Raw genomic sequence first — 24,594 nt, 5'->3', positions numbered from 1 at the left:
CGCCGTGCCCGGGCGCTGCCGCCATGCCCCAGCCGGCCCCGCCGCGCCCCGCAGCCGCCGCCGGCGCACCATGAAGCGGCAGAACGTGCGGACGCTGGCGCTGATCGTCTGCACCTTCAGCTACCTGCTGGTGGGCGCCGCCGTCTTCGACGCGCTCGAGTCCGAGGCGGAGACGGCGGAGAGGCGGCGGCTGGAGGCCAAGAGCGACGAGCTCAAGAAAAAGTACAACCTGAGCGCCGAGAGCTACGGCGAGCTCGAGCGGGTCGTGCTCAAGCTCAAGCCGCACAAGGCCGGCGTCCAGTGGAAATTCGCCGGCTCCTTCTACTTCGCCATCACCGTCATCACCACCATAGGTACCGGCTGCCCCCGCCCCGCCCGGCTCCCCGCAGGGCAGATCCCGGTTCGGCTTTTTCCCGCTGGCGCCTGGGGATCCAGCCGGGAAGCGCCGGGAAAGCCCCGCCTGTCCCCGAGGGAGCGGGGGGAAAATCGGGAGCTCGGTGCTGTCGCCGCCCGGAGACCCCCCCGCCGCCGCCGCCCGTCCCGCTGGGACCGGGCGATCCCTCTGCTCGGCTCCTCCGACACCGGGAAAAACCCCCGGTGCTCTGGGTCCCGTCCCTTGGGATCGGGGCGATCCCTCCCCGGCTCCTCCGGAACCGGGAAAAAACTGCCAGGACCCCCCCGTCTCCCATCCCGGTGTTTTGGGGGCGATCCCCCTGCCCCAGATTCCCGTTTCCCTTCCTTGTGTTTTCGGGGCCATCCCTCAGCTCGGCTCCTCCGGCTCCGGGAAAAACCCCGGTGCTCTGGGTCCCATCCCTTGGGATCGGGGCGATCCCTCCCCGGCTCCTCCGGAACCGGGGATCCCGGTGTTTTCGGGGCCATCCCTCAGCTCGGCTCCTCCGGCTCCGGGAAAAACCCCCGGTGCTCTGGGTCCCGTCCCTTGGGATCGGGGCGATCCCTCCCCGGCTCCTCCGGAACCGGGGAAAACCTGCCAGGACCCCCCTGTCTCCCATCCCCGTGATTTCGGGGGCATCCCCCAATCCTGATCCCCCTCTCTCCTATCCCTTGGGATCGCGGCGATCCCTCTGCCAGGACCCCCTGACTCCCATCCCGGTGGTTTTGGGGCGATCCCTCTGCCAGGACCCCCTGTCTCCCATCCCGGTGTTTTGGGGGTGATCCTCCTGCCCGAACCCCCCTGTCTCCCATCCCGGTGTTTTGGGGGCGATCCCTCTGCCCAGATTCCCTTCTTCCATCTCTTGGGATCGGGGCCATCCCCCTGCCCCCGGACCCCGCTGTCTCCCACCCCTTGGGATCGGGGCGATCCCTGCCCGACTCCTCCGGAACCGGGAAACACCGGCCAGGACCTCCTTGTGTCCCATCCCGGTGTTTTGGGGGCGATCCCCCTCTCTCCCATCCCTTGGGATCCGGGCGATCCCTCTGCCCGGATTCCCATCTCCCATCCCGATGGGACTGGGGCGATCCCTCTCCGGCTCCTCCAGCATCGGGGGAAAAAAAAAAACAACCCGGACCCCTCTCTCCCATCCCGGTGTTTTGGGGACGATCCCCCCGTTTCCCATCCCGGTGGGATCGGGGCGATCCCCCTGCCCTGATTCCCATTTCCCATCCCGGTGTTTTGGGGACAATCCCCCTGCCCGGACCCCCCCGTTTCCCATCCCGGTGGGATAGGGGCGATCCCCCTGCCCCGATTCCCATTTCCCATCCCGGTGTTTTGGGGACAATCCCCCTGCCCCGATTCCCATTTTCCAGCTCGGTTCCCCCCATCTCCCATCCCGGTGTTTGGGGGCGATCCCTCTGCCCCGATTCCCATTTCCCATCCCGGTATTTTGGGGCCGAATCCCCCCCTTTCCCATCCCGGTATTTTGGGGCGATCCCCCCATTTCCCATCCCGGTGTTTTGAGGCAATCCCCCTGCCCTGATTCCCATTTTCCAGCTCGGTTCCCCCCATCTCCCATCCCGGTGTTTTGGGGCCGACCCCCCCATTTCCCATCCCGGTGTTTTGAGGCAATCCCCCTGCCCTCCGATCCCCCCCTTTCCCATCCCGGTATTTTGGGGCGATCCCCCTGCCCCGATTCCCGTTTTCCAGCTCTGTTCCCCCTCTCTCCCATCCCGGTGTTTTGGGGGCGATTCCCCGGCAGAGCCCCCCCAAATCCCCGATCCCGCAGTGCCGGGACTCCTGTCACCCGCACTGTCACCCCCATGTCACCCTCATTGTCACCCCAATGTCATCCGCACTGTCACCCCCCGTCACCCGCACTGTCACCCCCCTGTCACCCACACTGTCACCCCCATGCCACCCTCATTGTCACCCCAATGTCACCCGCATTGTCACCCCCCTGTCACCCACACTGTCTCCTCTCCCACCGGGAAACCCCCGCGCGACCCCCGGGATCCGGGAATGCTCCCGGCCGGGACCCTGGGATGTGTCCCCAAGGCGCTGTCACCTCCCGCCAGTGGCTCTGCTGCCCCTGTGGGACCCCCCTGTGGGACCCCCAGCCCGGGGGAGGGGACAGGGACATGTCCCTGTAGGGTCCCCAGCCCCACGGGGACAGGGACAGGTCCCTGTGGGACCCCCAGCCCGGGGAGGGGACAGGGACATGTCCCCACCCTGCCAGCCTCTCCCAGGGGGTGTCACCACTGTCCCCCAAGCTCAAGGATGTCCCCAGCCCTGTCCCCACCCTGGCAAGTGTCACTGGGGGTGCCCCCTTTGGGACCTACCCCCCTGTCACCTACTCTGTCACCCCTCTGACACCCCCATTGTCACCCCTTGGGCCTTTGGGTCCCCTCCAGGGGTGGCCGGGGTCACCCAATGTCCCCTGGTCCCCAACTGCCCCCCAAGCTCAGCCTCAGGGAGGGCCTGAGGGGTGGGGACAGCGAGGGGACAGCGAGGGGACAGCAGGTGACACAGGGCCATGGCCACCATTCCCACGGGGAGAGGGGAGGGATGGGACAATGGGATAATGGGACAATGGGATGGGGGACACCAGCTTTGGGACAGATCGTGGGGTGTCCCTGTGTCCCCAGGGCTGTCACTCGGATCTTGGGGTGTCCCTGTGTCCCCAGGGCTGTCACTCGGATTCCGGGGTGTCCCTGTGTCCCCAGGGCTGTCACTCGGATTCCGGGGTGTCCCTGTGTCCCCAGGGCTGTCACTCGGATCTTGGGGTGTCCCTGTGTCCCCAGGGCTGTCACTCGGATCTTGGGGTGTCCCTGTGTCCCCAGGGCTGTCACTCGGATTCCGGGGTGTCCCTGTGTCCCCAGGGCTGTCACTCGGATTCCGGGGTGTCCCTGTGTCCCCAGGGCTGTCACTCGGATCTTGGGGTGTCCCTGTGTCCCCAGGGCTGTCACTCGGATCTTGGGGTGTCCCTGTGTCCCCAGGGCTGTCACTCGGATTCCGGGGTGTCCCTGTGTCCCCAGGGCTGTCACTCGGATCTGGGGTGTCCCTGTGTCCCCAGGGCTGTCACTCGGATCTGGGGTGTCCCTGTGTCCCCAGGGCTGTCACTCAGATCTTGGGGTGTCCCTGTGTCCCCAGGGCTGTCACTCGGATTCCGGGGTGTCCCTGCATTCCCAGGATGGGCACAGGGATTCCGGGATGTTCCCGGGGGCCCGAAATCCCGGCGTGGGGAGGCAAAAGAATTCCCGGAGCTGGAACAGCGGGCTCGGGGTGCTCGTTATTCCCGGGGCTTTTATCCTGGTGTTATTCCCGGGGATTTTATCCCGGTGTTTGTTATTCCCAGGACTGCTATCCTGGTGTTTGTCATTCCCGGGACTTTTATCCTGGTGTTTATTATTCCCGTTATCCCGGTGTTTTTCATTCCCACCCTCAGGGCATTCATTATTCCAGGGGCTGTTATCCCAGTGTTTGTCATTCCCGGAGTCCTTATCCCGGTGTTTGTCATTCCCGGGGCTGTTATTCCCACTCTCAGGGTGTTCCTTATTCCCGGGGCTCTTATCCCGGTGTCAGGCTGGTATTCCCGGGCTTTTATCCCAGTGTTTGTCATTCCCACCCTCAGGGCATTCATTATTCCAGGGGCTGTTATTCCAGTGTTTGTTATTCCCGGAGTTCTTATCCCGGTGTTTGTCATTCCCGCCCTCAGGGCATTCATTATTCCAGGGGCTGTTATCCCGGTGTTTGTTATTCCCGTTATCCCGGTGTTTGTCATTCCCGCCCTCAGGGCATTCATTATTCCCAGAGCTCTCATCCCGGTGTTTGTCATTCCCATTATCCCGGTGTCAGTGTCAGGGCGTTCATTATTCCCGGGGCCGTTTTCCCAATGTTCATTATTCCCATTATCCCGGTGTCAGGGTGTTTGTCATTCCCGGAGCTGCTATACCGGTGTTTGTCATTCCCGCAGCTGTTATTCCCACTCTCAGGGTGTTCCTTATTCCCGGGGCTCTTATCCCGGTGTCAGGCTGGTATTCCCGGGCTTTTATCCCAGTGTTTGTCATTCCCACCCTCAGGGCATTCATTATTCCAGGGGCTGTTATTCCAGTGTTTGTTATTCCCGGGGTTCTTATCCCCGTGTTTCTTATTCCCGGAGTTCTTATCCCGGTGTTTGTCATTCCCGGGGTTGTTATCCCGGTGTTTGTCATTCCCAGGGCTGTTATTCCCACTCTCAGGGTGTTCCTTATTCCCGGGGCTCTTATCCCGGTGTCAGGCTGGTATTCCCGGGCTTTTATCCCAGTGTTTGTCATTCCCACCCTCAGGGCATTCATTATTCCAGGGGCTGTTATTCCAGTGTTTGTTATTCCCGGGGTTCTTATCCCCGTGTTTCTTATTCCCGGAGTTCTTATCCCGGTGTTTGTCATTCCCGGGGTTGTTATCCCGGTGTTTGTCATTCCCAGGGCTGTTATTCCCACTCTCAGGGTGTTCCTTATTCCCGGGGCTCTTATCCCGGTGTCAGGCTGTTATTCCAGAGCTGTTATCCCGGTGTTTGTTATTCCCGTTATCCCGGTGTTTGTCATTCCCATTATCCCGGTGTCAGTGTCAGGGCATTCATTATTCCCGGGGCCGTTTTCCCAATGTTCATTATTCCCATTATCCCGGTGTCAGGGTGTTTGTCATTCCCGGAGCTGCTATACCGGTGTTTGTCATTCCCGGGTCTGTTATTCCCACTCTCAGGGTGTTCCTTATTCCCGGGGCTCTTATCCAGGTGCCAGGCTGGTATTCCCGGGCTCTTATCCCACTGTTTGTTATTCCCGTTATCCTGGTGACAGGGTGTTTGTCATTCCCAACACTTTTATCCCGGTGTCAGGCTGTTTCATTATTCCCGGGGCTGTTATCCCGGTCTCAGGGTGTTTGTTATTCCAGGGGCTGTTATCCTGGTGTCTGTTATTCCCGGGGTTCTTATCCCGGTGTTTGTCATTCCCGGGGCTGTTATTCCCACTCTCAGGGTGTTCCTTATTCCTGGGACTTTTATCCCCGAGGCTGTTCCCGGTGTTTGTCATTCCCACCCTCAGGGCATTCATTATTCCCAGGGCTGTTTTCCCAATGTTTGTTATTCCCGGTGTCAGAGTGTTTTTATTATTCCCGAGGTTTTTATCCCCATGTTTGTTATTCCCGGGTCTGTTATCCCGGTGTCTGTTATTCCCGGGGCTGTTATCCCGGTGTTTGTTATTCCCGGAGCTGTTATCCCAGTGTTTGCCATTCCCGAGGCTGTTATCCCGCTGTTTGTCATTCCTGGAGTTGTTATTTCCACTCTCAGGGTGTTCCTTGTTCCCAGAGTTCTTATTCCGGTGTCAGTGTCAGGGTGTTTCATTATTCCCGGAGTTTTATCCCAGTGTTTGGTGACAGGGTGTTTGTCATTCCCAACACTTTTATCCCGGTGTCAGGCTGTTTCATTATTCCAGGGGCTGTTATCCCGGTGTTTGTCATTCCCACCCTCAGGGTGTTCATTATTCCCGGGGCTGTTATCCCGGTGTTTATCATTCCCATTATCCCAGTGTCAGGGTGTTTGTTATTCCCCGGGCTGTTATCCCGGTGTTTGTCATTCCCGTTATCCCGGTCTCAGGGTGTTTGTTATTCCAGGGGCTGTTATCCTGGTGTCTGTTATTCCCGGGGTTCTTATCCCGGTGTTTGTCATTCCCGTTATCCCGGTCTCAGGGTGTTTGTTATTCCCATTATCCCGGTGTCAGGGTGATTGTTGTTCCCAGGGCTGTTTTGCCGGTCTTTGTTATTCCCATTATTCCCATTATCCTGGTGTTTACTATTCCCGTTATCCCAGTGTTTAGTATTACCATTATCCCATTATCCCATTATCCCATTATCCCGGTGTTTGCCATTCCCATTTTCCCAGTGTTTGCCATTCCCATTATCCCGGTGTTTGTCATTCCCACTATCCTGGTGTTTGCCATTCCCATTATTCCTGTGTTTGCCATTCCCGTTATCCCAGTGTTTGCCATTCCCGTTATTCCCAATTTCCCAGTGTTTGTCATTCCCATTATCCCATTATCCCAGTGTCAGGGTGTTTGTCATTCCCACCCTCAGGGCGTTCATTATTCCCGGGGCTGTTATCCCAATGTTTATTATTCCCATTATCCCAGTGTTTGCCATTCCCGTTATTCCCATTTTCCCAGTGTTTGCCATTCTCATTATCCCATTATCCTGGTGTTTACCATTCCCATTTTCCCAGTGTTTGCCATTCTCATTATCCCATTATCCTGGTGTTTACCATTCCCATTTTCCCAGTGTTTGCCATTCCCATTATCCCATTATCCCAGTGTTTGTCATTCCCATTATCCCAGTGTTTGCCATTCCCTTTATTCCCATTTTCCCGGTGTTTGCCATTCCCGTTATTCCCATTATCCTTTGCCATTCCAGTTATCCCAGCTCCGGCCTCTCCCGGTTGCCAGGAGCAGCTGGAAAAGCTCTGGAATTGCGGCCGAGCCCCCGGTGTAGGACCGGAGGGGGGATCTGGGAATCTCCAGCGGGATCCAGCAGGATCCAGCAGGATCCAGCCCATCCCAAGGATCCCGGAATGCCGGAGAGGGACACGGATCCGCTGGGATCCATCCCGAGGAACCGTGGCCTCAGGCAGGGATCAGGATCCCTCTCTGGAATCCCGGGATTCCCGATCCCAGAATTCCCAATCCCACTGCCGGGAGCTGGGAATGCTGGAGCGGGGCTGATCCCAACCCAAAGGTCGTATCCCAAAAATTCCAGCCGCTTCTGGAATTCCCAATCCCACTGCCGGGAGCTGGGAATGCTGGAGCGGGGCTGATCCCAACCCAAAGGTCGCATCCCAAAAATTCCAGCCGCTCCCGACGCTCCCAGCCTTAAATCCTGGAGCTGGGCTCCGCGTGGGAGCTTTGGGATTGGGATGAGGATTCCCAGCGTCCCAAATGTGGGAATTGCGGAGGGAACGGCCCCAAATGGCTTTCCCTGAATCCAGCTCGGTTTTCCCGGAATTTCCAGGGATGTGGGGAAGGGGCTGGGACACCCGGCTGTGTGGGAAATTCCCAAAATCCCACAATTTGTGTGGCTGGATATGGCAGCAATGCGGGGGTGGGGCTGGAATGAGAGGAGACCCCTCCAAATCCAGGGAAAAGGGGGAGAAATTCCCATTATTCCCATGGAATTGGATTTTCCAGGGCAGGAAAAAAAAAAAAAAAAGGATTTTTCCAGGAATTCACCACCCAGCTCTCGGTGGGGCAGGGAAAAGCCGGACTGGGATCGGGAAGAGATTCCTGAGGTGGGGAAAATCCCGGTGGGGGAAAATCCGGGATTACAGATCCCGCTGGGAAAAGTTTGAATCCATTTGGGATTTTTTTTTTTTTTCTCTTTATCCATGAAAAAAAGCCGGGAAAGCTGCTCCAAAGCTTTCCCGCGGCTCCCGAGAAATTCCAGAGGCGGGGATGTCCCCTCTGTCCCCATCCCCCAGTTCCAGGGGCAGGGATGTCCCCAGGGGGGTGGCAGTGTCCCTTGTCACCTCTGCCGCTGTCCCGAGCCTGGACGGGCTGCGCTGGCTCTGGATGGCTCCCAAAAATCCCGATCCCAAAAATCCCGATCCCAAAAAACCCGATCCCAGAATCCCGATCCCAAAATCCTGATCCCAAAAATGCTGATCCTAAAAAATCCCGATCCCAAAAACTCGAAAACCCCGATCCCGAAAGTCCCGATCCCAAAAACCCCAAAAATCCTGATCCCAAAAATCCCGATCCCAAAACCCCCAAAAATCCCGATCCCAAAACCCCCAAAAACCCCGATCCCAAAAACCCCAAAAATCCCGATCCCAAAAACCCGGATCCCAAAACCCCCCAAAACCGCGATCCCAAAAACCCCAAATCCCGAGAGTCCCGGTCCCCGCCCCCCTCCCCGGCCGCGCGCGGAGCGGGAGCAGGTGGCAGATGCCCCCGCGGTGTCACCATCTGTCACCGCCCGGGCCTTGGTCACGGGAACAGCGCCCGGAGCGCGGCCGGGCCCTTTGTCCCCGTTTGTCACCTGCTGTCCCCTTCGGCCTCCCCCTGTCCCTCTCTGTCCCCGTTTGTCCCCCCCCCCCTTGTCCTCCTTCTGTCCCTCTGTCCCTCTGTCCCGCTGTCCCTCTGTCCCCTCCTGTCACCTCCGTGGGCGGTGCCACCCCCGGGCTGCGGGAAAGGCACCGAAATTCCCGGGATTTGCGGGAGGGAAACTCCGGGAATTGCTGGGAATTGCTGGGATAAGGAGCTCCCGCCGTCCCCTCGCCACATTCCTGCTCCCATTCCACAAAAAAAAAATTCCATGGAAATCGCTCCTTGGGGCGGGATTTGGGGTCATCAGGGAAAGGGGAATTCCAGGGAATTCCCGCCCCAATTCCAGGGCTGGAATCCCTCCCAACCCCTCCGGCCATTCCTGCTCCCATTCCACAAAAAAAAAATTCCATGGAAATCGCTCCTTGGGGCGGGATTTGGGGTCATCAGGGAAAGGGGAATTCCAGGGAATTCCCGCCCCAATTCCAGGGCTGGAATCCCTCCCAACCCCTCCGGCCATTCCTGCTCCCATTCCACAAAAAAAAAAAACATTTCCATGGAAATCCGTGCTGGCACCTCCCGGACCATCCACAGGCTTGGGAATTAACAGGGGGGAAGGGGGAATATTCCTGGAATTCCTGGAATTTTCCCAGGAAAGCGATCTCAGGCCCATGCGGGGGGGATTGTTGGAACATCCCATCCCCAGGAATTGCTGGAAAATCGGGATCGCTTCCCTTCCCTGTTCCACTGTGGATTCCTGGATGTTCCTCCTGGACATTTTTCCTCCCATTCCCAAAAAAAAAAACATTTCCATGGAAATCGCTGGTGGCTCCTTGGGACTGGGAGCAGGGAACGGGATTTGGGATCAACAGGGAAGGGGGAAAACTCTGCCAAAATTCCAGGGCTGGAATTCCTCCCAACCCCTCCGGCCATTCCTGCTCCCATTCCACAAAAAAACATTTCCATGGAAATCCGTGCTGGCACCTCCCGGACCATCCACAGGCTTGGGAATTAACAGGGGGGAAGGGGGAATATTCCTGGAATTCCTGGAATTTTCCCAGGAAAGCGATCTCAGGCCCATGCGGGGGGGATTGTTGGAACATCCCATCCCCAGGAATTGCTGGAAAATCGGGATCGCTTCCCTTCCCTGTTCCACTGTGGATTCCTGGATGTTCCTCCTGGACATTTTTCCTCCCATTCCCAAAAAAAAAAACATTTCCATGGAAATCGCTGGTGGCTCCTTGGGACTGGGAGCAGGGAACGGGATTTGGGATCAACAGGGAAGGGGGAAAACTCTGCCAAAATTCCAGGGCTGGAATTCCTCCCAACCCCTCCGGCCATTCCTGCTCCCATTCCACAAAAAAACATTTCCATGGAAATCCGTGCTGGCACCTCCCGGACCATCCACAGGCTTGGGAATTAACGGGGGGAAGGGGGAATATTCCTGGAATTCCTGGAAATCCCTCCTGGGTTTTCCTGGGAGAGCAATCCATAGGCTTTTTAATTAAGAGGGAGGAAGGGGGAATATTCCTGGAATTCCCTCCTGGGTTTTCCCAGGAGAGCGATCCCGGCCATCCCGATCCCGGCCATCCCGGGGGTGTTGTTGGAGAATCCCATCCCCGGGAATTGCTGGAATTGGATGGAGATTGGGATCAGGATTGGGATCAGGATCAGGACCGGGATCAGGATGGGGATTAGTATGGGGATCAGGATCAGGATCGGGATTGGGATCAGGATGGGGATTGGGATGGGGATCAGGATCGGGATCGGGATTGGGATCAGGATAGGGATTGGGATCGGGACTGGGCTCAGGATGGGGACTGGGATCGGGATCAGGATCACGATCACTGTCAAGATCAGGATTGGGATCAGGGCTGGAACTGGATCAGGATTGGGATCAAGATTGGGATTGGGATTGAGATCCAAATCAGGATCATGGTTGTCATCAGGATTGGGATCGAGATCAGAGTGGGGGTTGGGGTCAGGATTGGGATCAGGATCGGGATTAGGATCAGGGCCCCTCTGGATTCTCCCTCCTCATTCCCTGCTCCCTCCCAGGCCATAAATTCCCGGCTTTTTTCCACCCAGGAGTGACACCATTAATTAATTCCCACTAATTCCCACTCCTGGCCTTTCCCATCTGCTTCCTCCTGAAATCCCAGCAAATCCTGACTGGGAGTGAGGAAAGAGAACCAGGGGGATCAGGGCCAGGGACAGCCATCCCAGATTTCTGGAAGTTTGGGAGTTTTTCCAGGTTTTTCCCAAGCATTAAGGCTGAGGGCAAGGGCTTGGGGTGGATCCAAGAGCCTGGAATGGGATTTCTGGGGGGGATGGATGGAATCAGCAGCTCCCAGGGGAAAAGGACTGGATCCATTCCTCACTCCTGTCCTGCATCCTCATTCCCATCCCACATCCCCATCCCACATCCCACATTTCTACCCCACATCCTCATCCCATAATCTCCATCCCTCATCCCTATCCCACATGCCCATTCCCATCCCATAATCTCCATCCCATATCCCCATCCCACATGCCAATCCCATATACCCCATCCCTCATCCCCATCCCATATTCCCATTCCACATCCCCATCCCATATCCCCATCCCAGTCCCCATTCCCATCCCACATCCCCACCCCATATCCCCATCCCACATCCCCATCCCATAATCTCCATCCCAGTCCTCACTCCGTATCCCTATTCCCACTCCATATCCCCATCCCACATCCACATCCCACATTCCCAAACCCATCCCATAATCCCCATCCCATATCCCCACCCCATATCCCCATTCCCATCCCATAATCTCCATCCCATAACCCCACCCCATATCCCCATCCTCATCCCACATCCCCATCCCACAATCCCCATCTCCATCCCATAATCCCCACCCCATATCCCCACCCCACATCCCCATCTCCAGGATCCTTTGGAATCCTTCCCAGGCCCCGGGGGCTCTGTCCCCCTTCAGAGGGGCTCAGGACCCCCTGGATACTCCGGCCGGGAATTCTCTGCCTGGACCAGGATCCCTGTTCCTGGGAAGGACCTGGACACCCATCCCTGCCCATTTTGGGACACAAATACACCCCAAAATCCGCCCCAAAACCCACCCCAAAACCCACCCCAAAATCCACCCCAAAATCCACCCCAAAATCTGGATCCAAGAGCCTGGAATGGGATTTCTGGGGGGGATGGATGGAATCAGCAGCTCCCAGGGGAAAAGGACTGGATCCATTCCTCACTCCTGTCCTGCATCCTCATTCCCATCCCACATCCCCATCCCACATCCCACATTTCTACCCCACATCCTCATCCCATAATCTCCATCCCTCATCCCTATCCCACATGCCCATTCCCATCCCATAATCTCCATCCCATATCCCCATCCCACATGCCAATCCCATATACCCCATCCCTCATCCCCATCCCATATTCCCATTCCACATCCCCATCCCATATCCCCATCCCAGTCCCCATTCCCATCCCACATCCCCACCCCATATCCCCATCCCACATCCCCATCCCATAATCTCCATCCCAGTCCTCACTCCGTATCCCTATTCCCACTCCATATCCCCATCCCACATCCACATCCCACATTCCCAAACCCATCCCATAATCCCCATCCCATATCCCCACCCCATATCCCCATTCCCATCCCATAATCTCCATCCCATAACCCCACCCCATATCCCCATCCTCATCCCACATCCCCATCCCACAATCCCCATCTCCATCCCATAATCCCCACCCCATATCCCCACCCCACATCCCCATCTCCAGGATCCTTTGGAATCCTTCCCAGGCCCCGGGGGCTCTGTCCCCCTTCAGAGGGGCTCAGGACCCCCTGGATACTCCGGCCGGGAATTCTCTGCCTGGACCAGGATCCCTGTTCCTGGGAAGGACCTGGACACCCATCCCTGCCCATTTTGGGACACAAATACACCCCAAAATCCGCCCCAAAACCCACCCCAAAACCCACCCCAAAATCCACCCCAAAATCCACCCCAAAATCCACCCCAAAATCCACCCCAAAACCTAAAATCCCTAAGGGATTTTTATTCCCTTTGGAGCCGGTGCTCCCCCAGAACATCGGGGCTGCCCCCCCTTGGGGTGCCCCAGCCCATTCCCGGGTTATCCCAACTTATCCCGGAGCTCCGGACCCCCCTTCCCGCTGCGGGCCCCCCCTTTTCCAGGGAGAGGCGAGGGGGGGCTGGAGGGGGCCTGGCGGGGCCCCAGAATCCAAGGAAAAATTGCCAGTTTTGGCGCAAACAGGGAGCTTGGCCGGCGCCGGGATTTTCCATGACTCCATCCCGACCCCCCCGGCTGCGGGAGGCGCTGGGGGAGGGGGAATCAGGCACCCCCCACACCCCAAAATATCCGGGGGGGGATCCCGCTGCGGAGCCGAGTCCCTTTGGGAATGGTGCAGGAGTTTGGGGGGGTGGGGGAATTAAGGGGGACTCAGGGTCTGCCCCATATCCAACCCCCCCACACACAAATCCCACTGGGAATGGGGGGTCCTGGGGGACCCTGAGCCTTGGGATCCCATAGGGGAATCCCAGATTGTGCCAGCACCCCCTCCCCATGGAATGGCATCCCCCTTTTCCGGGGGGGAATGTGGGAGAAGGGAGGGATGGAGCAGAGGGGATTTGGGGATGGGGGTGGAGGGAGGGAGGGAGGGATGGATGATGGATAGATGGATGATGGATGGATGGATGATGGATAGATGGATGATGGATGGATGGATGATGGATGGATGGATGGATGGATGGATGGATGGATGGATGGATCCAAGGAACAGCTGGAACACGGGCAGATGGATGGATGGATGGATGGATGATGGATGGATGGATGGATGGATGGATGATGGATGGATGGATGGATGGATGGATGGATGGATGGATGGATGGATGATGGATGGATGGATGATGGATGGATGGATGGATGGATGGATGGATGATGGATGGATGGATGATGGATGGATGGATGGATGGATGGATGGATGGATGGATGGATCCAAGGAACAGCTGGAACACGGGCAGTCAGGATTTCGGGAGTCCCAGGGATCCCTCCATCTCTTCATTCCCAGTCCAGCCCATCCCAGATCCCATCCCTCTGCTCCAGCTGCAGGAAGTGTCCCCGGGCCCCTCTCCACCGCCCCCAGCCCCATCCAGGGATTTTGGTGTCCCTGCAGGACCTGGGTGTCCCCTGGCCGTGTCCCTCGGTGCCAGCTCCGTGTTTTTCCAGGACAGGCTGGAATTCCGCGGCCACCAGCACCTGCTGCCGTTCCCAGCCGCCATCTCCAGGCGTGTTTGCTGTTCCCGGGAATGCGGGGGTCTCCAGGGGGACAGCTGCGTCCCCTCCCCCAGCCTGGGGACAGCTGGGATGGCCCGGCTCAGTCCCAGCACTGGGAACAGCGGGATCCTTACTGGGAACAGCGGGATCATACTGGGAACAGCGGGATCATACTGGGAACAATGGGATCCTTACTGGGAACAGCGGGATCATACTGGGAACAGTGGGATCATACTGGGAACAGCAGGATCATACTGGGAGCAGCGAGATCCTTACTGGGAACAATGGGACAATGATCCCTGCTGGGAAAAGTGGAATCCTTACTGGGAACAGCGGGATCCTTACTGGGAACAGCGGGATCATACTGGGAACAGCAGGATCATACTGGGAACAATGGGATCCTTACTGGGAACAGTGTGATCATACTGGGAACAATGGGATCCTTACTGGGAACAGTGGGACAATGATCCCTGCTGGGAAAAGTGGAATCCTTACTGGGAACAGTGGGATCCTTACTGGGAACAGCGGGATCATACTGGGAGCAGTGGGATCATAGTGGGAACAATGGGATCCTTACTGGGAACGGTGTGATCATACTGGGAGCAGTGGGATCCTTACTGGGACCAGTGAGATCCTTACTGGGAGCAGTGTGATCATACTGGGAACAATGGGATCCTTACTGGGAACAGTGGGACAATGATCCCTGCTGGGAACAGCCGGATCCTTACTGGGAACAGCGGGATCATACTGGGAACAGTGCAATCGTTACTGGGAACAGTGGGACAATGATTCCTGCTGGGAGTGGGATGCTGATCCTTACTGGGAGCAGTGGGATATGAGGAAGGGCTGGCACGAGGAGGCTCCTTCAATCCCCCTGCCCCATTCCCTGCATCCCTGCCCCATTCCTTACATCCCTGTCCCATTCCTACATCCCTGCCCCATTCCCTCCATCCCTGCCCCATTCCTACATCCCTGCCCCATTCCCTGCATCCCTGCCCTATTTCCTCCATCCCCTGTCCCATTCCCTGCATCCCTGTCCCATTCCCTGTATCCTCTGCCCCATTCCCTTCATCTCTGCCCCATTCCTTACATCCCTGTCCCATTCCTACATCCCTGCCCCATTCCCTGCATCTCTGCCCCATTCCTTACATCCCCTAACCCATTCCCTTCATCTCCTGCCCCATTCCCTAAACCTCCTGCCCCAGTCCCTGCATCCTCTGCCCCATTCCCTGCATCCCTGCCCCATTCCTTACATCCCTGCCCCATTCCTTACATCCCTGCCCCATTCCCTGCATCCCTGCCCCATTCCCTGCATCCCTGTCCCATTCCCTCCATCCCTGCCCCATTCCCTCCATCCCTGCCCCATTCCCTTCATCCCTGCCCCATTCCCTGTATCCCTGCCCCATTCCTTCCATCCCTGCCCCATTCCCTCCATCCCTGCCCCATTCCCTTCATCCCCTGCCCCAATCCCTGCATCCCTGCCCCATTCCCTTCATCCCCTGCCCCAATCCCTGCATCCCTGCCCCATTCCCTTCATCCCCTGCCCCAATCCCTGCATCCCTGCCCCATTCCCTTCATCCCCTGCCCCAATCCCTGCATCCCTGCCCCATTCCCTTCATCCCCTGCCCCAATCCCTGCATCCCTGCCCCATTCCCTTCATCCCCTGCCCCAATCCCTGCATCCCTGCCCCATTCCCTTCATCCCCTGCCCCAATCCCTGCATCCCTGCCCCATTCCCTTCATCCCCTGCCCCAATCCCTGCATCCCTGCCCCATTCCCTTCATCCCCTGCCCCAATCCCTGCATCCCTGCCCCATTCCCTTCATCCCCTGCCCCAATCCCTGCATCCCTGCCCCATTCCCTTCATCCCCTGCCCCAATCCCTGCATCCCTGCCCCATTCCCTTCATCCCCTGCCCCAATCCCTGCATCCCTGCCCCATTCCCTTCATCCCCTGCCCCAATCCCTGCATCCCTGCCCCATTCCCTTCATCCCCTGCCCCAATCCCTGCATCCCTGCCCCATTCCCTTCATCCCCTGCCCCTATTCCCTGTATCCCTGACCCATTCCCTCCATCCCTGCCCCATTCCTCCATCCCTGCCCCATTCCTACATCCCTGCCCCATCCCTCCATCCCTGCCCCATTCCCTGCCCCTCCCGGAGGCCTCATCCCCTTCCCACCCTTCCAGCCCCATTCCCGAGGATCCTTCCCTGCCCTGCCGGCCCTCCGGCCGTGTGCCATCCTCCCCCCAGCCCGTTCCCCGCGCGTTCCCGCAGCTGTCCCGCTAATCCCGGCCATCCATCGCGGCTCCGACAGCCGGGATCCGCTCCAGGCCCGGGGCCAGCCCTGCACCTGCTCCGGGGCCGGATCCAGCCCCGCTCCTCCGGCCCTAAAAAGGCCAGGATCGGCCGCGTTCCTGCGGGACGTGTCATCCTCCCTCCCTGGGGACACGATCCCTGCTCCCGGCCCAGCCCGGAGCGGGATCCCGGCTCATCCCGGCCCCGCCGCCCCTCGGCTCCAGCGCTCCTGGGACACCCCTGGCAGCCGGGAAGGGCCGGGGGGCAGGAGGTGGGAGAGGAGCCGGGATTCCAGGGGTTATTCCCGGCTGATTTCCCTGCTGGGATGTGCCTTCCTCTCCAACACAATTCCTCGCCACCCCTCGCGGGTCCCAGAGGGATTTGGGGGTCACCCCCGCTGCCGTTTTCCCGGGGTTTTCCCACTCCTGCCATTCCCGACCTTCCCCCCACCCTCAGACGTGCCGGAGCTCAGGCAGCTCCTGCTAAAACCGGGAACGGGGGGGGATCGGGGGATTGACCGACGCTCGGAGAGCTCATAAACTCCCTTCCCTCGGGAAAGAGAGCTAAAAATAGCTCCGGGAGGCCGGGGAGGGATGGAGAGGCTGGAGAGGGCAGGAAAGGGCAGGAGATGCTCAGGGAGGTTTTGGAAAGGCAGCCGCGGGCACTGCCGGAGGGTCCATCCCAAAATCCATCCCGAAATCCATCCCGAACAGCCGGAATGGGGAGATTTGGGAATTGCTGGGGAGGGGATGGTGAAGGGAGGGATCAGGGATCGGGATGTGAGGCTGGGTGGAGAATGAGGAGATGGGAGAGAGGGACATGAGGAACGGGGAGAGAGGGACACAGGGATGGGACATGAGGAGCTGGGAGAGAGGGACGTGAGGAGATGGGAGAGAGGGACATGAGGAACGGGGAGAGAGGGACCTGAGGGGCTGGGAGAGAGGGACAGGAGGAGCTGGGAGAGAGGGACAGGAGGAGCTGGGAGAGAGGGACAGGAGGAGCTGGGAGAGAGGGACAGGAGGAGCTGGGAGAGAGGGACAGGAGGAGCTGGGAGAGAGGGACAGGAGGAGCTGGGAGAGAGGGACAGGAGGAGCTGGGAGAGAGGGACAGGAGGAGCTGGGAGAGAGGGACGTGAGGAACAGGGAGAGGGGGACACGAGGAATGGGGAGAGGGACATGAGGAGCTGGGAGAGAGGGACACGAGGATCTGGGAGAGTGGGACATGAGGAACGGGGAGAGAGGGACCTGAGGGGCTGGGAGAGAGGGACAGGAGGAGCAGGGAGAGAGGGACCTGAGGGGCTGGGAGAGAGGGACACAGGGAACAGGGAGAGAGGGACACGAGGAGCTGGGAGAGAGGGACACGAGGATCTGGGAGAGTGGGACATGAGGAACGGGGAGAGAGGGACCTGAGGGGCTGGGAGAGAGGGCCGGGAGGAACAGGGAGAGACGGACCCGAGGAGCTGGGAGAGCGGGACATGAGGAACAGGGAGAGAGGGACAAGAGGAACAGGGAGAGAGGGACATGAGGAGCTGGGAGAGAGGGACGTGAGGAACAGGGAAAGAACACGAGGAGCAGGGAATGATTAGGAACAGGGAGAGAGGGACACGAGGAACAGGGAAGTGACAGGAGGAACAGGGAAGGAACACAGGGAACAGGGAAGGGACACGATGAACAGGAAATGACACAAGGAGTGAGAAGGAACAGAGAGAGAGGGACACAGGGAAGAGGGAAGGGACAAAAGGAACAGGGAGAGAGGGACACAAGGGGCAGGAAGGGACACACAGGGCCGGGATGGATCAGGGGGTGCTGCCAGCTGATGCTCAGGTGATGCTCAGGTGATGCCGCCAGGTGATTCTCTCAGGTGATGCTTTCAGGCAATGCTCAGGTGATGCTGCCACGTGGTTGTCTCAGGCAATGTTCAGGTGATGCTCAGACGGTGCTCAGCTGATGCTCAGGTGATGCTCAGGTGATGCCGCCAGGTGATTCTCTCAGGTGATGCTTTCAGGCAATGCTCAGGTGATGCTGCCACGTGGTTGTCTCAGGCGATGCTCAGGTGATGCTCAGGGGATGGTTTCAGGTGTTGCTCAGGTGATGCTCTCAGGGGATTCTCTCAGGTGATGCTTTCAGGCAATGCTCAGGTGATGCTGCCAGGTGGTTCTCTCAGGTGATGCTCAGGGGATGGTTTCAGGTGTTGCTCAGGTGATGCTCTCAGGGGATTCTCTCAGGTGATGCTTTCAAGCCATGCTCAGGTGTTGCTCAGATGAGGCTTTCAGGCAATGCTCAGGTGATGCTGCCAGGTGATACTCCAGTGATACTCCAGTGATGCTCCAGTGATGCTCAGGGGATACTCAGGGGATGCTTTCAGGTGATGCTCAGGTGATGCTCCAGGTGGTTCTCTCGGGTGATGCTCCAGGTGGTTCTCTCAGGTGATGCTTTCAGGTGTTGTCAGGGGATGCTGCTGGGTGGCTCTCTCAGGTGATGCTCAGGGGATGCTTTCAGGTGTTGCTCAGGTGATGCTGCCGGGTGGTTCTCTCAGGTGTTGCTCAGGTGATGGTTTCAGGTGTTGCTCAGGTGATGCTCCAGGTGGCTCTCTCAGGTGTTGCTCAGGTGATGCTGCCGGGTGGTTCTCTCAGGTGTTGCTCAGGTGATGCTGCCGGGTGGCTCTCTCAGGTGATGCTCAGGGGATGGTTTCAGGCGTTGCTCTGCAGCGACGTGCAGATGATGCTCTCAGGTGATTCTCCCCAGGTGTTCCTCAGGTGATGCTTGAGCCAGGCTGCAGTGGTGCTCTCAGGTGGTGCCCAGGTGTTGTTGTCTGGTGATGCTCTGGTGATGTTTTCTGGTGATGCTTTCAGGTGTTCCCCAGGTGTTCCCCAGGTGTTCCCCAGGTGATTCCCAGGTGTTCCCCAGGTGTTTCCCAGGTTGTGCTCAGGTGATGCTCAGGTGATGATTTTTGGTGATGCTCAGGTGTTGCTCTCCAGCGATGCTCTCAGGTGCCGCTCTCAGATGTTGCTGTGTCTCATATGGATTCCCTCTCCATGGATTCCTGCCCATCAATTCCATCCCATTGATTCCTTCCCACGGATTCCCTCTCCATCGATTCCCTCTCATGGATTCCATCTCCATTAATTCCATCCCATGGATTCCCTCTCCATCGATTCCCTCTCCATCAATTCCCTCTCATGGATTCCATCTCCATGAATTCCATCCCATGGATTCCCTCTCCATCAATTCCCTCTCCATGGATTCCCTCTCCACTGATTCCATCTCCATCGATTCCCTCTCCATGGATTCCATCCCATGGATTCCCTCTCCATGGATTCCCTCTCCAACGATTCCATCCCATGGATTCCCTCTCCATGGATTCCCTCCCATGGATTCCCTCTCCATCAATTCCCTCTCCATTGATTCCATCCCCGTCTCCCACAAAGAGGATCCCATGGCAGCTCCTCCTTGGAGGAGATCCCACGATCCCGGTTTTCCCCTCGCTCCAGCTCCATCCATGTCCCCCCGAGGGTGGCAGTGAGGGGGACGCAGGATCGGGATCAGGGACACAGGATCGGGATTAGGGACTCAGGATCGGGATTAGGGACTCAGGATTGGGATTAGGGACACAGGATCAGCTCCCCTCAGCATTCCTGGAGGGTTTGGGGGCTGGTCTGGGATCACGTCTGGGAAAAGGGGCCCAGGAATGCTCCAAGTCCAAGGGAAGAGGTTTGGAGTCTCCTTCCTGTTCCTGCCTGCTCCTGGTTTTCCTGGGAGAGGAAAAGAGAATGGAAAAAGAGAAAGGAGGAAAAGTGAAAAAAAAAAAAAAAAAAAAAAAAAGGAAAAAAAAAAAAAAAAAAAAAAAAAAAAAAAGGAAAGGAAGAAAAAGGAGGGAAATAAGGGAAAAAGAAGAAAATGAGAAAGAAATAGGAAGGGAAAGTAGGAAAGTGAAGGAAAAGAAAGGGAAGGTAAGAAAAATAAGGAAAAGAAAAAAAACTAGGAAAAGGGGAAAATAAGAATGAGAGAGAAACTAAGAAAGAGAAGGAATGTAAAAGTGATTGGGAGGGAAAAGGAAAACTAAAATGAAAAGGAAAACAAAAATGGAAAGGAAATGGAAAAGGAAAAAAGGAAGAAGAGGAAGGGAAAGAAAAACGGTAAGAAAAGATAAAGGGAAAGGAGGGAAAGAACAGAAAAGGAAAATGAAAAGCAGAAAAAGGAAGAAAGGGAGGAAAAGACAGAAAAGAAAAAAATGAAAAAGGAGAAAGAGAATGGGAGAGTAAGAAAGAGAAGGAGAAGGGAAGGGATGGAAAAGGGAAAGGAAAAGGAGGAAAGGGACGGGAAAATGAGGAAAGGGACAGGAAAAGGGGGACAGGGACAGGAAAAGGGAGCAGCTGGTTCCTGCCACCCCCACCCAAGGCCCCCATGCCCGCGGCATCCCGGGATCCATCCGGGAGAGCCGATCCGCGGGCACGGAGCGGGATAAATCCCGTCTGCAGCGGCGGGGATTACGGGAGCACAGCTGTTCCCGGGGCCGGATGCGGATGCAGCCCCCGGGTGGCGGGAACTGGGGCACCGGGACAGGGACAGGGACAAGGGGGTGACAGGGGACAGACGGAGCGCTCGGCCCACCACAATCCCTGATTTCCCCATCTCCAGCGAGTCTGGGATGGGAATTTTGGGAATTTCCCCAAACCCAGGCATGGGGAAGGTGCCTCCACCCAAGGGTCCATCCAAACATTGCCACTGGCACAGCATTCCCAAGATATTCCCAGGATATTCCCAGGAGATGTGGCTACCCCTGGGTACCTGGGAGTGTCCAAGGAAATGTTGGAGGGAGCTTGGAGCAGCCTGGGACGGTGGAAGGAGTCGGGGTTGGAACAGGATGGGATTGGAGGTCCCTTCCCACCCAAACCACCCCATGATTCCATGATAAAGGACACTCAGAATCCATTCACAAGGATTTTTATGGAAGTCAGGGGTGGAAAAGAGAGAAAAAGGGAAGGGAGACCCTTCCTGGAGTCCCCCATTCCCAGTGAAGCCCCTGGATCCCAAAATTCCTTCTCCAGGAGGAGTCGGGACGGGGATGGATCCAATGCCAGGCTGGGAGGGCTGGGAATGTGCAGCTGGATCAGGGAAGGATCCAGGGAATCCATGGAGCCTTTTCCAGAGGCTCCAGGAGAGCTGGGATTTGGGCAAGGGCTGGAGGGCCAGGAGCCAGGGAATGGCTTCCAGTGGGAAAGGGGAGCTTGGGATGGTGAGATTTTGGGAAGGAATTCCCGGCTGGGCTGGAATTCCCAGAGAATCCCTGGATCCCTGGCAGTGTCTGAAGCCAAGCTGGAGCTCCCTGGCATCATGGCAGGAGTCTGGCTTGGAATGGGATGAGCTCTAATCCCGCCTCCCACCCTCACTTCGGGATCCCACACCCTTCCCGTGCTTCCCACCGGCGCTCCCCACCCCCGATTCCCGCCGGGATCACGGATTCCCACCCCGCTCTCCCTTTCCCCGCAGGCTACGGGCACGCGGCGCCCAGCACGGACGGCGGGAAGGTTTTCTGCATGCTCTACGCGCTGCTGGGCATCCCGCTGACGCTGGTGATGTTCCAGAGCCTGGGCGAGCGCATCAACACCCTGGTGCGCTCGCTGCTGCGCCGCCTCAAGAAGCGCCTGGGCATGCGGCGGCCGGAGGTGTCCATGGCCAACATGGTGACCATCGGCTTCTTCTCGTGCGTCAGCACGCTCTGCATCGGCGCCGCCGCCTTCTCGCACTACGAGAACTGGAGCTTCTTCCAGGCCTACTACTACTGCTTCATCACGCTGACCACCATCGGCTTCGGCGACTACGTGGCGCTGCAGAAGGACCGGGCGCTGCAGACGCAGCCGCAGTACGTGGCCTTCAGCTTCGTCTACATCCTCACGGGGCTGACGGTCATCGGCGCCTTCCTCAACCTGGTGGTGCTGCGCTTCATGACCATGAACGCCGAGGACGAGCGCCGCGACGCCGAGCAGCGGGCGCTGCTCGGCCAGGGAGCTCGCTCCGGAGCCGTGGCCGCCGTCCCCGAGGCCTCCGCGGTGACCCCGGCCGAGAGCGGCTTCCGGAACGTCTACGCCGAGGTGCTGCACTTCCAGTCGGTGTGCTCGTGCCTGTGGTACAAGAGCCGCGAGAAGCTGCAGTATTCCATCCCCATGATCATTCCCAGGGATTTGTCCAGCTCGGACACGGGCGTGGAGCGCAGCCACTCGTCGCCCGCCCGCTGTCCCGAGACTCCGGAGCACCGGTGCTTCTGCCGCTCCCGGCGTTCCGCCATCAGCTCCGTGTCCACCGGGCTCCAGAGCCTGGCGGTGTTCCCGGGATTCGCCAAGCGCCGCAGCTCCGTGTAGCCCCCTCACGCCCCCCAGCCCGGATCCCCCTCACGGAGCGGGAGGAAGCCGCTCCAGACTCGGGAATGACGCCGGAGCGGGGCCATCCCAGTTGGCTCCGGAATGGATTTTAATTTAAAATCTCTTGGATTTTAATTTCACACAAAACCCCCCCCCCACTCCTTGAAAATGTGAAACTTGGGAGAGCGGGAGAGCCTCGGAATCTGGCGGGATTGGGGGGCACCTCCCACTGTGGGCAGCCAGCCCTGGCCTCTCCATGCTCTGGATCCTCGGGAATTCCCCGGGAAGCGCAGAGGGACCCGACGGCCGCGGAAATCAGGCTAAGAGGGGCTTAGCCGGAGCTTTTCCACATCAGCCGCCCGGAAAAGCAGCCGGGAGTCACGTAGGCTGCTCCAAACCCTGCGATTTGGGGCTGTCTTAACCCAAATCCGTAGCGGGGCAGAGCTGGGAGTCCTCGGGATTTAGCGGGAATCATCCGTGGGAGCCTGGTTGATCCCACAGGATTTCCATGTCCCTCTGTGCCGAGGGTCTGGGGATGGGATTGTTCCCCTCGGGAAGGTGTTTGGGGGACAGTCTGGGATATTTTCCCATGGGATCCCCACTTCCATCCTCCCCAGAGCTCCAGGGATGGAATTGTTCCCCCTGGGAAGGCATTTTGGGGACATTCTGGGATATTTTCCCATGGGATCCCCACTTCCATCCTCCCCAGAGCTCCAGGGATGGAATTATTTCCCTCAGAGTGGTTTTTTTAGAGATAATCCAGGAGATTTTCCCTTGGGATCTCCATTTCCGTTCTCTCCAAAGCTCTGGGGATAGAATTGTTCATCCTGGGAAGGTATTTTGGGGGAAATTTGTGGCATTTTCCCATGGGATCTCCATCTCCATCCTCCCCAGAGCTCCAGGGATGGAATTGTTCCCCCTGGGAAGGCATTTTGGGGGAAGTCTGGGATATTTTTCCATGGGATCTCCATCTCCATCCTCCTCAAGGCTCCAGGGATGGAATTGTTCCCCCTCAGGGAGTTTTTTTTGGGATATTTTCCCCTTGGATCCCCATCTCCACCCTCACTGAGACCCTGGGAATGGAATTTTTCCCTCAGGGAGGAATTTTGGGGCCCATTATCCCCCGGGATCCCCATTCCCCTCCTCACCAGGACTCCGGGGATGGAATCTTTTCCCTCAGAGAGGTATGTGGGGGAAATCTGGGACATTACAACACTTCTCCATCCTTTCCTCCACACCCCTTCCCACCACCACGCTCACCCCGGGACACTCCCGGAATTCCCGGGGATACCCCAGGGGTCACCTCTGTCACCACCACCCCAGCAGGGAAGGAAAGTTTCCCTCCTTTCCCATTCCCACCTTTCCAGGATGGGATTTTCCCTTCTCAGCACCCAAAGCCCCCTCCAGGGGACACGGAGGGGACCCTCCTGGGGGCCTGGAGGTGGCCTGGAGGTGTCAGGGGGGACTTTGGGGATGTTCCGTCACCTTTCCAGAGTGGAAAAATTCATGGATTTCTGATCCTTGAGATGCACATTTGTCAGATTCCAGAGGATATTTTCTACCAACGGCGCTATCCACGGAATTCCAGAAATATCCGTCGGAGAGGAGGCTCGGGGGACACTTCCTGACGATTCCAGGGAGGAATTTCTGCATCTTCCTCATCATCCAGGGGCGCCCGATTCCTGCCGGGAAGGGTTCCCTGGTTCTCATGCCAAAGCCGATGTGTCCCGCCGGGTTCAATTCCTTGGAGAGAGAAATAAAGGATTGTTGGAAGCTCGGGAGTGTCTGGGATCTTCCCGAGGGATGTGGAAAGGGAGGAGGGGCTGGGAAAGGAGGATCCCGATCCCCTGGGATCTTGACTTTGCTTCTTGTGAGGATTGGGAAAGGAGGATCCCGATCCCCTGGGATCTTGACTTTGCCTCCTGTAATTCCCTTGGGATCAGGGAGGGGAGAGTTCTGATCCTGTGGGATCTCAGCATTGCCTCCAGTTCTTCCCTCAGGATCTGTGAGAGGAGGATCCTGATCCTCTGGGATTTCGGCTTTATCTCCAGTAATTCCCTCAGGATCTGGGAAAGGAGGATCCTGATCCCCTGGGATCTCAGCTTTGCCTCCAGTAATTCCCTCAGGATCTGGGAAAGGAGGATCCTGATCCCCTGGGATCTCAGCTTTGCCTCCAGTAATTCCCTCAGGATC

The 24,594-nt window shown here is 57.8% G+C and overlaps 1 protein-coding gene across 1 annotated transcript; it reads left to right on the top strand.

Moving 5' to 3' along the window:
• The first annotated feature begins 70 nt into the window (after positions 1-70).
• KCNK3 (potassium two pore domain channel subfamily K member 3) lies at positions 71-23,835 on the top strand. The gene is made up of 2 exons (XM_041409908.1): positions 71-353; positions 21,533-23,835. Exons 1-2 carry the CDS (start codon positions 71-73, stop codon positions 22,399-22,401), a joined length of 1,152 nt encoding a protein of 383 aa, XP_041265842.1. The 3' UTR covers positions 22,402-23,835.
• Positions 23,836-24,594: the final 759 nt, after the last annotated feature.

The sequence above is a fragment of the Onychostruthus taczanowskii genome, unplaced genomic scaffold (assembly GCF_017590055.1).
Source record: "Onychostruthus taczanowskii isolate IOZ18803 unplaced genomic scaffold, ASM1759005v1 scaffold313, whole genome shotgun sequence".
In the NCBI taxonomy this organism is placed as follows: Eukaryota; Metazoa; Chordata; class Aves; order Passeriformes; family Passeridae; genus Onychostruthus; species Onychostruthus taczanowskii.
The sequence above is the reverse complement of the archived record's forward strand: the minus strand, read 5'-3'. Positions and strand labels throughout refer to the sequence as shown.